The sequence below is a fragment of the Balaenoptera acutorostrata genome, chromosome 12 (assembly GCF_949987535.1).
Source record: "Balaenoptera acutorostrata chromosome 12, mBalAcu1.1, whole genome shotgun sequence".
NCBI classification, from domain to species: Eukaryota; Metazoa; Chordata; class Mammalia; order Artiodactyla; family Balaenopteridae; genus Balaenoptera; species Balaenoptera acutorostrata.
Window position 1 is genome coordinate 30,805,355 of NC_080075.1, and position 16,090 is coordinate 30,821,444.

At 58.4% G+C, this 16,090-nt stretch overlaps 1 protein-coding gene across 2 annotated transcripts in view; it reads left to right on the forward strand.

The window, feature by feature from the left end:
• RAB11FIP5 (RAB11 family interacting protein 5) overlaps nt 1-16,090 on the forward strand; it is a 37,119-nt gene that overhangs the window by 18,779 nt on the left and 2,250 nt on the right. The window contains exons 2-5 of one of the 2 annotated variants that reach the window (XM_007183994.2): nt 2,660-3,096; nt 3,254-3,947; nt 10,624-12,285; nt 15,656-15,845. In XM_007183994.2, the coding sequence (XP_007184056.2) occupies nt 2,660-3,096; nt 3,254-3,947; nt 10,624-12,285; nt 15,656-15,845 (2,983 nt within the window). The remainder of the gene's footprint in view (nt 1-2,659; nt 3,097-3,253; nt 3,948-10,623; nt 12,286-15,655; nt 15,846-16,090) is intronic. The other variant, XM_007183995.2, reaches the window with a different exon arrangement.

Genomic DNA, 16,090 nt, shown 5'->3' on the forward strand with positions numbered 1-16,090 from the left:
GGCTCTTCTAAAAAATTCAAACAGGACAAAAATAGGCAATGCAGGAAGTGATAGTTCCCTGCAACCTCACCCCGCAGAGATAACCACTGTTACTGCTGTGGTGTGTGGAGTGTGACCAGCTGGGGCTCAGGACCCCTGACCTTATGCCCAAGTGAAGGATGTCTGTGCGTGTGGATTCCCATCGCTCAGGGCTTGGTGGGGTTGCGGCTGGAGTCCATATACTTCTCTTTGCCCCACCTCCCAGAATCTTTCTGTGCTAAATGAGGCCCAGTCCAGGTTTGGGCAAGGTGACTTGGCCCTGAAAGAGTTAAAGGGTCAGGCCCAAAGTGGACGTTGGGTTGCAAAAGCAGGGGCGTGAGGATGTTGATGCTAGCTGGTTTGTCTTTCTATTAAATGTCTCCTCGTGCCCCCAGACACATCCTCACACGCATCCCGTCAGTCTGTCTCTCAGCTCTCTTCCCCGCTCCCTGCCCCTCCTCCCCCATCTTTCCTCCCTGTGCCTGCTTATCACGAGAGCAGCACGGAAACACCCACACACCCTCTGAGCATAGCCCTCCACCCTCCCTGCTTGTGCCACCGTCTCTCCTGACCCAGCCTTACTAGGGGGTGGTCTCTTGGGTTTGGGAGGGAAAACCAACAGCCCAGGCTCCCTTCACTCAGGCCATCCAGTGGTCCCCAAGCAGAGGCTGGGTGCATAGCCCGCAATGGGCACCCAAGAGGTTAGTCATGGTGGACTCTTCCAAAGGGATGCAATTGGAAGTGTCCCTGGGAAGACCTTTTCTTTTCTTTTCTTTTTTTTTTTTTTTTTTTTAAAGTCACAGCATTTAAACCTACCACCACTACCAAGCCCTTGCAGTGACTTAATTCTGGACATTTAGATGTTCAGGGACTTTCATACAAAAGATCTCCCACTTAATGTCCGTGAGAAGCTCAAGGAGCTGGTGTTGCGGGGTGAGCAGATCCTAGGTGGGAGATGACCCCCATAGCACGGACTGAGGCGTGTGGGGTGTGGTACAGTGTGTAGTGTTTGTGTGTGGTGTGGTGTGTGTATCCTCTGAGGGACTTGGAGCCCTTCAGTGACCAATTTGACCACCTCCACCGGGCATTATTCCACATTCATGCTTGGTTGGCTGAGTCCAGAATTCTATGCTGGAAGCTTTTCCCTCAGAATTTTGAAGGCATGACTCCATGTGGTGCCCAGTGTTGCTCATGAGGACCTGATGCTATTCTAATTCCCGAATGTACAAACCTGTCTCCCCTCTTTGGAAACCTTTAGGGTCTCCTTTTTATACCTGGGGCTCTGAAACCTTGCAGTGATCCCTGCTGGCTGGGTCTCTCCTTGTTCATTGTGCTGCATGCTTGTGGGCCCTTCTGTGCCGGTGCACATGTCCTTCAGGAGAACTTTCTTGTATTGTTTCTTTCATGATCTCTTTTTTTTTTTTTTTTAACATCTTTATTGGAGTATAATTGCTTTACAATGGTGTGTTAGTTTCTGCTTCATAACAAAGTGAATCAGTTATACATATACATATATCCCCATATCTCTTCCCTCTTGCATCTCCCTCCCTCCCGCCCTCCCTATCCCACACCTCTAGGTGATCACAAAGCTCTTTCATGATCTCTTGCTCATTGTGTTCTCTGTGTGCTCACTGTGTCTTCTTTTTTTAATTAATAGAGTTTAGTTTTAGTTTTAGGTTTACAGAAAAACAAGTGGAAAGTACAGAGAGCTCCCGTATGTATTCCCTCACACCCCCTCCTGCTCTAGTTTCCTCTGTTATTAACTTCTTACATTAGTGTGGTACATTTGCTATGATTGATGAGCCAATAGCAATACATTATTATTAATTAGAGTCTCCTTCCTGGCTGCTTGTTCTTGGATAAGTTACTTCACCACAGAGCTTTGACCTCCTGATCTGTAAGATCCCAGGTTTGCTGTGCGGTGTAAATGGAAGGGAGATGAGCACCCCCGCATTCCTTTGTAACACACGGTCGATGCTTACAGATGAGTGAGCGCTCTTTCCCTTCCCTGGGTCTCTTGCTTAAGGCCCCTTTATGCCTTCTTGTCTGTTCCTCCAGCTTGCAGAGGTGTTCCTGGCGGGGCTTGGGGTGAGTAACTGAGCGGGTGAGGTAGGTGTGTGTGTGTGTGTGTGTGTGTGTGTACATGCACTAGTGTTCCTGGCCCTGGGCCTCTGGGTTAACTGTTCTTTCCTGGACTCACTGGTGGCTCAGAGCAGAGCTTAGGCTGGGACTAGCCAAAGGAGATGACGTAAATGGGAAAATGTGGGTAGGTGCGTCTGTATCTGGGGCCTGGAGTTGAAAGGGTTCCTCCCAGACCCGGCCTTGCTGCTCTGGGCCTCAGAGTTTCAGATGTGGGGGGCTGGGGCAGGGGAGGTCTCTGAGCTCCAGGGAAGGTGCCGGGGCAGGAGGGTCACTTGGCTGCCCTGCCTGGTAGTGCCGAAGAGCTTCCCCTACGCGGGATGTGGTTTCCTTCATCACGGAAAAGTTGTGGGTAGTTTCTTAGCTGTTCCTGTGGCCTGGAAGGCGGCAGGGCTTAAGTGTCAGAGCAGAAGCCTGTGCGGGGAGGCTGTCGTGGCTCCCGAAGCAGAGAGGGGCTCTGAGAGGTACCTGTGACCAGAGCCCCGGCACCCCCTTCTCACAGGTGGTACAAGCTGCACTCGAAGGCAGGCAAGAAGGAGAAGGAGCGTGGAGAGATCCAGGTCACCATCCAGTTCACGCGCAACAACCTCAGCGCCAGCATGTTTGACCTGTCCGTGAAGGACAAGCCTCGCTCCCCCTTCAGGAAGATCAAGGACAAGATGAAGGGCAAGAAGAAGTTTGACCTGGAATCCGCCTCTGCCATCCTCCCGAGCAGCGCCCTGGAGGACCCCGAGCTGGGCAGCCTGAGCAAGATGGGCAAAGCCAAGGGCTTCTTCCTCCGCAACAAGCTGCGAAAGTCTTCCCTGACCCAGTCCAACACCTCGCTAGGCTCGGACAGCACCCTGTCCTCAGCCAGTGGGAGCCTGGCCTGCCAGGGCCCCGGGGCCGAGCTCCTCACCCGCTCGCCCAGCCGCAGCAGTTGGCTGTCCTCCGAGGGGGGTGAGTGGTGGGGGGGATGGGGAGGGGAGGGGGAGGGGAAGGGGAGGGGAGGGGAGGGGGGAGGGGAGGGGAGGGGAGGGTGGGCTCTCCTCTCAGGTGTAGGGAAGGCCAGGGACCGGGCAGCGGGCTTCTAACTTGGCATGTGCTTCCTTTCCAGGCAGGGACTCTGCACAGTCCCCCAAGTCGCTTACCCATAAAAGGACCTACAGCGATGAGGCCAGCCAGGTGCGCGCCGCTCCTCCCCGGGCCCTTCTTGACCTTCAGGGCCACCTTGATGGGGCCTCCCGCTCCTCTCTCTGCGTCAACGGGAGCCACATTTACAGTGAGGAGCCCCAGGGGCCCCTGCGGCACCGCAGCTCCATCTCGGGCCCATTTCCGCCCGCCGGCCCCCTGCACACTGTCTCCTCCCGGCCCTCTGAGGAGGGGCCGCGCTCTGCGGACGAGTCCTGGGGCAGAAGCAGCCGCCGCACCGGCAGCTCAGAGGCGGTGCCTGGACAGGAGGAGCTAAGCCCGCAGGTGCTGGCCGTTGGGGCCCGCTGCTCTGGAGAGGAGGAGGGGGCCTGGCCCTCAGAGGGGAGGCCGGTGCAGGTCGCCACACCCATGGTGGCCTCCTCTGAGCCTGTGGCCGAGAAGGAGGGAGCCCGGAAGGAGGAGCGGAAGCCCCGGATGGGCCTTTTCCACCATCACCACCAGGGGCTGAGTCGGAGCGAGATGGGGCGCCGAGGCTCTCTGGGGGAGAAGGGGGTTCCCACTCTGGGGGCCTCCCCACACCACTCGTCCAGTGGGGAGGAAAAGGCCAAAAGTAGCTGGTTTGGCTTGAGAGAAGCCAAGGAACCAACTCAGAAACCCAGGTATGTCTTTGGCAAGACCAGCTTTGATCCCTGGGATGGATGCTGGGGTGTTTGCACTGAACCCCGGGGCAGGGAGGATGGAGCAGGATGGAACCCTTGGGCAGGCTGCTGGGGCTCTGGCTTTGCATGGTTGAGCGGGGAACCCTGTCTCCCTAAGCCGAGGCTTGTTGTCTGCACGTGGATGCAGGTGAGTTGAAGGGCACAGCGCTCTGGGGGTCCTGTGGGCCTCACTTCCGGAGTTGGCACACCCATCCCCTGAGGGAGGGGGAGGGATAGGACAAAAGCAGGAAAGGCCGTTTGTATGAATTCTGTGCTTCCCAACCTCTACCTCTTGCCCGCTGGCCTCAAGGTCACCCAGCTTTGGCAGGAAGAGAGGTGGGGACCGAGGACTCACTTCAGACTTCCCCCACCCTTTCTGAAGCTAGATGACTTCCCACCAGCTGTCCCAGCTGGCTCTGTGCTCTCTTCTCTCTGAGAGATGGGAGTTGAGTAATTGTCCACCCCCTCCCCTATACACTCACCCCCGGTTGCTCCCCGGCCTTGGCCAGAGGCTGTGGGCAGCTCCCCTGAAATCTGTGACCTACCCTGTGTCCTTGGAGACTCTTGGGGCTCTGGCCCTCTCTGGTGTCTCTTGGTCTTGGGGTATGGCAAGTGCTGATGGCGGCTGCTCTGTTTTGAATATGCTGAGTCCCACCTGGGAGAGGAATGCAGGAGTCCTTCAGCCTAGGCCTAGGACAGAGTCCCTAGCCCTCACCCTGGCCCTCTGACCTCCTCGTAAGTTGGAGCCAGCGGAGGCTGCTTCACTGTCCAGCAGGGCCCAGGGAGGGGCTCCGGGCTTTGGCCAGGAGCAGGTGTCCCCCGCCGCTGCCAAGGGCCCAGGGCCAGCCCTGGACAAGAGCATCTGTGACAACCCCAGCCAGTGTGGCAAGGGCGGCCCTTACTGTTCTCTCAGCAAGCCTGCCTGTCCCCATCGGTGGATATGTGGGCCGGAGGCGGGGTGGGAAGATTGGGCGCAGTGGTAAAGGGCCAGGAGATAGGGCAGAGGGAGGGCCCCTAAACCTCTTCCCCAGCAGAGGGGAGAGGACTCCTGAAGTCCTGGTTCTTCTCTTTCCCTGTGAAATTCTGAGTTTGCTCAGAGGAGCAGGGAGAGGAATGCAGGGCCTTTCAGGTTTGAGCCCTGGCCGTCTGGCAGCTCTCTGTACAGCCTCATAGATGGGTGTGCGGGGTGGCTCCGTCTCTGGGTGATGTCTCCCCTGCTTAGGAGCAGCTTCGGTTCCCCGCTGCCCAGCCCTGCTCACCGGGGCCCAGGGGAACCGCTGGCTACCTGCAGCCTAGAGGAAGAGGGGACGGGCCTTTCTCAGATGCCCAGGCTGAGCTGGTGGCCCTGTGACAACGCAGAGATTGTAGGTGGTGTGGTGGAGGGAGGGGCACAGAGCATGGGCTCAGCGCTCTTGTCCATGGGGTGTCTCTGGGCCTCTTCCAGGGTGGGATGGATGTGGGGGACATTTCTCTGTGAGGCTGTTTCTAGGCGAGTGCCAGGCTTTGGACTCAGAGGTCTGCAGGCCATGACCGAGTGATGTTGCGGTTGCCATTGCTGGTGCTTTTACAGCCTCTGTTTTCCTTCTGTTTCTCCATGTCTCCTGATGGCCTTTCAGAGGCAAGAGAAGTTGGGTGATGGATGAACATAAGGAAGCTGAGGGTTTTGCCCGTCTCGTACTTGAATTCCGAGCTCGTCCTCTGCAGGTTGGGGGGCAGATGGGGCCTCCTGCCCTCCCTGGGACCCATTTGCTTACAGTGGTTGAAGGGCAGGCTCTGTGGCCTTGCGTCCAGGCGGGGTGGGAGGGACTGTTCTTGGGGTGCAGTGACCTGGCCTGCAGAGATGTGAGACCTGGACATTGAGCCCTGTCAGCATCACGCTGGCCCTGTGTGCCTCGGAGGGAAGGGCTGGCCTGGAAGAAACCACCCTTGGTGCGTGCCCAGAGGTCTTGGGGCTTTTGAGGAGAGAATAAGAGGTGAGCTGACTTGTGGCAGGAAGCCATAAGTTGGACACCTAGAACTGGAGTGACCGACTGTAGCTGCGAGACACCCAAGGGGATCCTGTCCACAGGCCCGGAGGTTTGGGTGCCTCTGCCCTGGGGCTGCCATTGCAGATTGCTGGGTGTTCCTCACTAGGCAGGGCAGCGGCGCCCTCTAGTGCTCCCACATGGCACTGAGGCCCCGTGCAGAGGCCAGAAGCAGTATGTGCTGTGCGCAGTATCCAGAAAATAAACTGTTGCTGTTGGAGAAGGCAGCAGCTGGGAGAGGAGGAACCAGAGTATGAGAGGCCAGGAAGATGGTCCTCCTGTTCCTCCTGACCTGTCCCTCATCTGTCAGGTCCCATGACTGTTACGCTAGCCCCCACTAGCATGTGCATGGGGGTGGGGAAAGGGAGTGGGTGGTTGAGGTCTGGGCCACAGAACTCATCCCTGCTCACCAGCCCTGCTGTGAGCCGTTCACCCTGAGCTGCAGCACAGGTCACTTTAGTGTGTGTTTAGGACCATCAAGACCATGTGTGTTAAAACCGCCAGTGCCAAAACGAATTGTCTTTGTGTCCGTCCCTTTCTGACCCTTTTAGGGTATGTATAAGCTTCCTGAGAGCAGGTCATCTCAAGCTCCCCTGTTCCCTCCCCTCACACTAACCATAGAACTTTGTGCACAGTAGGAGATCGAGTGTTAGATACAGACATTTTTTAAAATTGGGGGTAAGCGTGGCCCAACACAGAGGCAAGTGTATTGTGGTGGCCTTTAGCAGTCTCTGCATCTGCCCCAGCCCCTCACCAGGTGGTGAACAGTGAGGTCCTGATGAGCCTGGAGTGTGCGCTGGCTGCCGAGAGAGCCGGGGGTCTCAGCGGCGTTCGCAGTGGTGTAAATGCGTAACTGTGATGTGTGCCAGTGACTTAGAGTTAGTGTGGCCATAAATCCTGTTTGTGCCTGTTTTCCTGGCATCGTTAATAGTGCCCCTTTACTCTATTAAAAACATTCTGGTTTGGAAGATAAATTATATGGTCTCCCTACTTAGAGCATGCAGGGCCCCACTGTGTCACCTCACTGTGCCCAGATGAAGGGAGAGGATGTGTCCCGTCGTGTTTCCTGGACGTCGGGGCACATCTCAGACACCAGGAGATGGAGCCCTAGGAGGGCTGGCTGAAGGCACTTTGGCTGGGGTGGGTATGCCTGAAAGGCTGGCTTTAGCCTTTTCAGGGAGTGCCTGTGGGAGAGTCTTTGCAGATCCACGTGCCACCTCTGGGACCAATGCATGGAAATAACAAGGACACATAGCTCATCTCAGTCTAAGGAAGAGCTAGCTGTTCACCCGTGAAACCTGGCCCCTAGCTACAGAGGTATCCTGGTGTGTAGTGAGTTACCCAGCAACGGCTGTGTTTAAGAAGAAGGGGGGCTGTCGGAGGGAACAGGTGATAGCTGTATTAAGTGGCAGGTTCCTCCAATTGCTCTAAGGTTCTTAAGCAACAGTAAGGCCCTGAAGTTTTATTCTGTCAGGTCGAAGGGGCAGAGACATTTGGACTTCTGATTTCTTTCCCCAACTTTTGGTCCTAAAAGAGAAGATAAGTCAGCATATGTTGTAGCGCCTGCTGCTTGGCGGGGGGACAGCAATGTGCTGGGCTAGCGTGGTGGGTTCTGTCCTCTGAGCATACCCTGCAAAGATAACCACACATGGGAATGTGTCTCTGATCTGATCTGTGCCAGGTGGAATGGTAGGGAGGGGACTTTTTTTTTGGCCGCGCCGCACAGCTTGTGGGACGGTAGTCCCTTGACCAGGGGTTGAACCTGGGCCCTCAGCAGTGAAAGTGTGGAGCCCTAACCACTGGACTGCCAGGGAGTTCCCAAGAGGGGACTTTTTAAAGTAAGAACTTTCAGAATGTGCGCCTGATGTTGAGCAAGGGTGAGGGAGGCATGGGGGCAGGGGGACGTGTTACTGGGTAGGAGGGATGGACAGGAGGCTCTCAGAGGTTGTGCTGGCTCTGGGGAGGCTGCCAGGCTTGGCACCTGGGGCACACCTTCCTCCAGGGAAAGCCCTTTGCTGGTTCCATACCAACGGGTTTGTGTGCACCTCTGGGTAGCCAGTGCAGGGAGGGTTGCCAGCCGAGCCTGGGGCTCCCAGCCCTTCCCCTGCCCTCCCCTGCCCTGCGGTTCTGACAGTCAGCCACACTGCTGCAAGACTGTAAGAGTGAGTGGGGCCAGGCTGGGGCTGAGGGACGTAGAGCTAAGCTTGGTGCTGTTTAATGTTGATGGAGCTGCTTCCATCTGACCCCTCTGTCCTCTTGTCATATAGGGTACTGGGGAGAGACAGCTCAGAGTCCCCCAGCCCTGTTCCTGCGGGCTGAGTCCTGCTGGCAGGCAGGGTTGGGCTGTGTCGGGAGTGGGTGCTCCAATGGTGGGGGTGGGCTGAGGGCAGGGTCTTGACCCACATGGTGGTGGTACATTGCTCTCCTTGGTCCCCAAGGTAGACATATCTCAATGAAGGGAGAAGGGGCCTTTGGAGGTGCTGGGACTCTGGGCCCAGGATCCTCCCTCTTTTGGTGTCTTTACCGTGCCTTGACCGCAGAGGCAGAGCTGTTCTGGGAAGCCCTGGTGGGGTGGGAGAGGACGGGACTTTCTATGCCCGCCCTGGCCGGGAGTTATTGTCGGGCAGAAACGGGATCAGGAGAGTCTCTGGAAGCTAGATTCTTAAGAGAAACCCAGGGGTGGGGACCTGGCTGTGTCTCGCCTGTGAGGCTGGGCTCATAGACTCCAGCCTGTCTGGGTAGCCCGCCTGTGCTGCTGGTTGAACTGGACTCCTTCCCACTGCCTGCCCCCGGTGTCTGCGGATGAGCGGGCCCTGCCTCTGCCCAGCTCTGTGTGGGACCTGCTCCATCTGGCCCCTGGGTTCCCAGAAGAATCCTGGCTCCAGACTTCTGGGCCTCTTTCCATAGGTGCCCCTCCTACCCCAACCATCGTTCCTCGTGGGCTGATTGGTGAGGCCTGGCTTCTGGGACCTCAGGGCTTGCCCCGAGCATTTCCCCGTGGGAAGAAGCAGCTTGAGTGGAGAAGATGAATGTGTAGGAGTTCTTCAGGATGTTTCCACCTGGGCTGGCAGGGGTCAAGGAATGGGGGTCTTGGGGCTTAGAGGGGGGCTGAAGAAGGGAGTCAAATAGCAGGCAAATCCAGGCCACTGACAGGCCACTGAAGTCTGGACTCAGCTGCAAGGAGCCGCGAACCATTGTCAGACTGCTGAAAGCAGGGGTGTTGGGTCCCCCTTTTCCCCTGCACTGTCTTTCTGGACTTCTGTCTGTGTCCTGGGGTTGTCCTGGGGAAGCCAAGAGCTCTAATTTTAGAGTCTATTCCTTCCCATTCCCCTCAAGTCAGCTGCATGCTGTAGATAAGGTACAAATGCAGGACATGCTCCCTCCAAGAAGACCCTGGAGGGGACATCTGAAGGCCAGCGCGTATCTTGGGGAGTGTGAGTGTACTATCAAGGAGTGGATTTCCCAGGGGGGCCAGGGATCTGTGTGGGGGACCCTGGGAGGCCCCTGGTGACATCCAGAGTTGCTGCTGCTGCCTCTGCTGCCATATCCCAGCCTCTGTCCCCCCAGCAGCGTTGCTTCCAAGGCTGGCCCGTGGGTGCCCTTGGTGAGGGAGGCTGCCTGCCACGTGCCAGGCCAGGTGGATGCCTGACAGCAGACATCCTCAGCAGCGCCGTGTCCTCCTTGGCCGGTTACGGTACCCTTCCCAGAAGCGAAAAGGCCACGTCCTCTCCAGCTGACACCTTGCCATGCCTGTTAACAGCCCCGTCATTACCTCCCACTTGTGCAAGGGCTCAGGAGAACCCAGGCTGTTTCAGGAGTCAGAATGTCGGGCCCCGGCTGGGTTCTATTAGTGCTGGCTTCATCCAGCCAAATACCTGGGCCTTGCTTTTCTCTGGTCTCTTTATCCTGTCCAAGCCAGCTGGTATTTTCTTTCCTGTGTCTCAGTCCGTAAAGGGGTGTCAGGTGCTTTCTGGTTGGTTCTTCAGGTGTCAGTCTGGCCTCGAGTAGTCGTCAGCATTGGGTAGTCGTTGGGATCCCTCCTGTAAAGTGGGATTCTTGCTCCTCGGGGTTGGTGTGAGGATCAGATGAGCTCTGTCTAGAGCCTTCGTCCTTGGGTGACACCTCATCATGTACACGTCGGGGTCTCCCCTCCGTCCCCTGGCCCACGTCCCCAAGCCCAGCCTGGGGAGCACTGTGGCGCCTCTTCCCCGGGCAGGCGGGGGGCAGGGGTGTGGTGTTCAGCAGGGGAGTTTCCAGTCTCAGCATTAACCAGGAGGCTCACGGTTTTGTCTCCCCCCACAGCCTGGACGTGTCTCCTCAGGTAGAATCTGACCCAGCTGCTCTTCCTCACCTCCTCCCCTGCTCCCCCTGTGCTCCGGCCCCCCCACTCCTGCTCCCACCGCTGCTCCCATGCTAAGCACTAACCATTTTGCAGCCACCTCCCCCGCTGCTGCCACTGCTGCCGCTGCCACCGCCATCCCTGAAGCCACCCCATGGGGATTCTTGGGTCTTACCAACCCGTTCCTCTCCTCCCTGCAGAGCAACCCTTTCTTCGAGGAACTCATAGCCAACATAGCACTAAACTCTCCTTCACCTGCTCCCTCTCTCCCCAGTGCCTCGAGGGCCAGCCCCACTCCCCTGGCCTCCCCTGGGAAAGCCCCGCCTGAGTGGGACGACACCTTCAACATCTTTGCTGCCAGCAGGCTGCGTCCAGAGGCCAGGAGTGAGATCCTGGCCCCAGCAGGAGTGGGGCTGGAGGCGATTGGGCAGCAAGACCCAGGCCCTGGGGCCGTGACAATGAAAGCAGCTGAGCCCCAGGGGGACCCTGGGGGAGGAGAAAGAGGTGGGAGCAGCGTGTGGCTGGAGCCCAGAGTTCCTCTGGACTTGGGACTGGACCATCAGAGCACGAGTATGGTTGACCCGGGGCCCCTCGGGGCGGAAGGGGCCTGCCTGCCCTCCGCGTCAGTCCGGCCGCACCTGAGAGCCTCAGCCTCTGAAGCAGACAGGGAGTTGCCAGCCCCAGGAGGGGAAGCAGGGCAGAGTCTGGCAGACAGTGCGACGTCTCTGTTTAGCTCCCCAGAAGTGATCAGTGTGTGGGAGAGGCTGCCTGGCCCAGACAGTGCCCCTGAGGGCCAGGACGAGGAGGCCTCCCAGGGTGGCAGCCAGCTTTTCCACGAGCTCGACACAGTCAACGATTCCTGGCCGTGGGATGTGGTCACCGTTTCTCCTGCAGCTGAGGCTTCCTCACCGGTCCTGCGGGGAGAGTCTGATGTGCCGCCCACTCCCCAGATGCAGCCAGAGTCACCAGAACCTGTGAGCCCCAAGAGGCGTGCGGGGCTTCCCCCACTGGAGCCGGAGTCAGAGCCCAAACCTGAGTGGGTGTCGGACAAGGGCCTGCAGCCCAACACACCACCTCCCAAGCCACCGCGTCTCTTCACACCCTCAGATTCCCAGGAGAAGGAGGCAGCGATGGAGGAAGAGGAGAAAGCGGCAGGGGGGCTGAGTAGCAGGGGGTCAGAGATGGGAGGAGAAGATGTCTTCCCAAGTGCGTTGATTGCTGGTCCCCCGGAGGCCGAGGAGGATGAGGGCGAGAAACCCGAGTCGGAGTCTGACAGCCGCTCCGGAGCCACGCTGGGTGGGCCAGGCCTGGAAGATCTAGCAGAGGATGCCAGCCCTCCTGTGTCTGGGCCCTGCCTACCTCGGCCCACCAGCTGCCCTCAGGATCCTGCCCCTACACCCTCAAAGACCTTGGCTCTTCAGAGTCAGCAGATCTGGGGGGCTCCAGAGAGAGAAGAAGGCCCTGAGGCTCCTGAGGCCCAGAGCCAGGAACCAGTAGGAGAGGCACGTGGGTTCCTGTCAGGCAGCTCCCAACAGGCTGACTTGTGGGTCTCGGAAGAGGATGCCTTGAACCCCTTCTTGCCTCAGGGGAGCCAAGATCCCCCCAGCCTCCCGTCCACATCCCTTCCAGGGTCCAGGGACCCTTCCGTCCACTGTGGTCCTGAAGAGCTGCCCACCCCCGCAGAACCTGCCTTTCCGCGGCCCCCTCTCCCACCCTGGGCCAGCCGCCACCACGGGGGGCCCAGCCCTCCGTGCTCGCCCCTGCCTGGAGCCTGGCCCCTGACCTCTTGCTCCCCGCCCCCCGGGGAGCCAGCCTCCCCCACTGGGAGCTCCCCCCCTCCACCTGGGGAGGACCACGCTGCAGTCACCCCAGCCTCCCCGCTTGCGCTTCTGCCCTTGGAGACACGCCCAGCTGAGGAGCCACAGCCCAGTGCCAGGTGAGCGGGCACCCAGAAACCACTCTCCAGGAGGAAGGGGGGCGCAGAGCAGCCCAAGGGCTGAGGCGTTCACATTCCAGCTTCAGCTCCTCCAGGGGTGGGTGAAGGGTTCCTTCACCCCAAGGCAGGACGGCGGAAGCTTTGGAGACACGAGCCTTCCGTGGTACTGGCTCTGAAGCTGCTTCCTCTTGGGACCTTGGACCAGCAGGTGTCCCCATAAGCCAGGGGTTTGGGGGGTGATGATGATGATGAGGTGTAGGGGGTGAGGAATGAGGTGGGGAGAAGTGATGTGGGCCAGCAGGGGAAGGGGGATGCGAGCTCAGGTTCTCAGCACAGGAGGGCCTGGGGCAGTGCAGCTTGTCAAGTGGCAGCCCTTGGGGGAGCAGACTGTGGAAGGCAGAGAGCCAGAGGGGAGGGACTGGTCCTAAGGTCAGAGAGGAGAGCCAAGATACCTTTAGAGGACAAAAGAAAAGCTAAGATGCTCCCCACATATGTGACCCTCAGAAAAATGTTTTTTTCCTGACCCCAGCAGGTGCCTCATTGGTTTGCATTTGTGCCTTTCAGGGGGTGGTCCTGACGTGCTTAGGACTGTGCTGAGTGGACACTGGATGCCTGTGTGACTGTGGTCACTGTGGCATTGGTCTCTTTTGGAAGAATTATGAGGCCATGACCTCACCGGGTGGCTGGTGATGGGTGACCAGAGCTGAGGCCTGGAGAGACAGGTCACCGTGGGGAATGGCGTATGACTTAGCCGGGGCAGCAAAGTCCAGAGGGAGTCTAGCACTTCAGGAGACCTGAGTGAAGAAGTGGGGTGTGGGGAGGAGCAGAGGGGCATAGGCTCCAGCACTGGCCTCTGGGAGGCCCCCAGCCCACCAACTCATACCTTTGGTCATCCAGATTCACTGAGTGTCGACTGTGTGACAGCCACTGAACAGAGATGAAAGACACTGTTCCCACTGTATTCCCAAGGAGTTCCCAATCCAGAGGGGAAGACAAAAGTGAACCGGGGAAGGGAACCCCAGGGGGCCAGTGCTGATAGGCGAAAAGTGGGTGGGAAGGAGTCTGGGCTGCTCCCCACGGCTGTTCCAGCGGGAGGCGGTGATGCTGATCCCAGAGGTGAGAGAGAGGAGGTGGTTAGGGCTTCCTGGCTCTGACGACAGCATCCTCAGCTGGCCCTGCCACATTCCAGCACCACTTCTAATTATACTCACCACTTTCTGGAAGTTTTATTCTCATCAGAGTTGGCATCACGTCTGTACTTGGCAGGTTCCTTCCATCTCATGACGTTGATGGGCCAAGGAGAGCTGTCCCCATTTATCAGATGAGGAAATGGAGTCCATGAGAGCTGCAGGGTCCAGGGTCCCTCAGATGTAGGGGGGGCAGTCAGACTGAGAACCCAAGACTCCCGGCCCCCCATTCAGGGGGTGTTTATGCCACACTGGTATTCCTACCCTCCCTCAACACAGCCCAAAGGTGGCATGAGAGCTGCCTTTACATCCTCATCCTTAATGTAAACTCCTAGATGGGCAGGAGGGGCTGGGATGTGTTCTTTTCCCTACCGTCTGCCCCTGCCTGGGCTCTCTGCCTCTCCTCCCGGGTTGTGACACTGAATCCACAGCCCTGTCCTGAGTATCAGAGCTGGCTTCTCTGGGTCTGGGTGGGCCTCCCTTCAGTGGTGTTCGGGGGCCTTGGGATAAGCCGTTTTGCTTCCTCCTCCTGAATGGTCCACATCCTCTGTGAAGTAAGTATAAATTTAGGAGGTCCCCTAGAGGCAGGTTAAGTTGATTTGGAGGCTGATGCTTGCAGTTTGGGCACTCATGACAGGTACAGGGTGCTGGGGGATCCCGGAGGAGAGTCACCTTAGTCAGCGTGGGGGAATCAGGAAGGTTTCCTGGAGGAAATGGACTTGCACAGCTTTGAAACATGAGTAGGCGTTAGCAGGCCAGCAGGCAGAGGCGCAGTGTTCCAGACAGAGCAACAGCTTTCACAAGAACCTAAAGATGAGAGAGAGCACGTTTTCCTTTGGCCGGAGTGAATGAGGGAGTAGGGGGCCAGGAAGAAAGGGCAGGGGCCAGGTTGTGTTAGAGATTGTGTTTTCTTACCTTGGTAGGGAGCCACTGGGGAGGCGAGACCATTATCCCACAGAGGAATGGAGGAGTGGTTGGAGGTGGGCAAGATTGCCCGGGAGGAGCTGATTTAGCAGTTCGGTGTGGCTGGAAAGAGGTTTACCCAACGCTGGCTTGGAGAGGAGGGGATAGTGTGAGAGAAGGTGAGAAGGTAGCAGGGCTTGATGTTTGTCAAGGCTGAAGTGGGAGTGGGGGGCGTTCCGAGGGGTTCCCAGGTTTCTGACTAGAGCCGTAAGAGGCTACTGGTGCCTGGCACTCACCGCGAGGGAGTGTAGGAAAGGGTAGGCAGGCTGGAGGGGAGTGTGGATTCCGCTGGAGCCAGCCTGCAACTGTCTGCCTAGGCCTAGAGCTCAGGGGTGAGGTCTGGGCTGGAGATGGAGATTAGAGGTGGAGGGGAGAGAACCCAGGAGCAGACCCTCAGTTGAGCCTGGGAAGGATGTCAGGTGTCAGGAAACCAGACGGAGGTCTTGGGGAAAACCAGGGAGAAGGAGAGCAGTCCAAAGGAAAGAGTGAGTGAGCAGTCCAAGGGTCAGCTCTGCAGAGAGGTCAGTGAGGTGAGAACTGAGGGGTTGGTGGCCTCAGCAGGAACACTTGTGACGGGCCGGTGGGGGCCACTGTCCTAATGGGTGGAGGAGTCAACGGAAGGTGGGAACTTGTAGAGACAGAACGCGGTCCTCATGCTCTGGAGAGGCTGGGTGAGAAGGAAGAGGAGGTGGGGGTGACTGAGGGTGATGGCTAGGCGAAGACAAGGTCAAGGGAGGGTTTCTCAGGCCTATGTAAATGCTGATGGCAAGCAACTGGTAGAGGTGGGCGAGTGACCAAGCACCCCAGTTTGCCCAGGTCTTCCTTGGCTTTAGCACTGAAAGTCCCACATCCTAGAAATCCCCGGTCCTGGGAAAATTAGGAAACTGGGAGGATTGATCATCCCCCTAGAGAAACGTTACAATAGAGAAGAGGAGGGAGGGGGCTGTCTGGAGGGGGGTGGCTCTGGCAAAGACTGGGATTAGGTACAGAGAAGTCTGCAGGACGGCCGCTGCTGTCCCTGTGAAGGGCGGGCGGGGGGCGACCCAAGGGAGTGAAGCGGGGAGGGGCAGGCGGTGGAGTGAGGAGAGCAGTGAGGGCAGGGGCGCGGAGGGGCAGCCGCCGCCAGGTGGTGAGACCTGCTGGCCCCACAGAGAAGGTGGCCCCCCTTTCCTTGTGCCACGCATCCCTCCCCGTAACGCATCTCCTGTCTGTCTTCGCAGTCCCCACCCTGTGAAGCCCCTCAGTGCTGCCCCAGTGGAGGGCAGCCCTGACAGGAAGCAGCCCCGCTCCAGTCTGAGCACAGCCCTGAGCAGCGGGCTGGAGAAGCTCAAGACGGTCACATCAGGCAGCATTCAGCCTGTGGCTCCGGCCCCCCAGGTTGGCCAGACTGTGGATGCCAAGAGGCTGAAGGTGAGGCCCAGCAGGGTGCCTGGGGCGTCAGAGCAGACGTGTGCTGCTGTGAAGAGACGTCAGGTGTCTTGAGCTCAGGGGCCGGGTGCTGGGCAGGGTGGAGCAAGGAGCAGGCCTGGCCCCCCCACACCAGAGCCTTGAAGCCAGTTAGGCTGTCCCCGGCATTGGGACAGAGGCAGCTCCTAGGGCCTGTGTGGGGAAACGGGGGTGTTGGTGGGCAGGTGGGCAGGGGGGCCTGAGGCTGT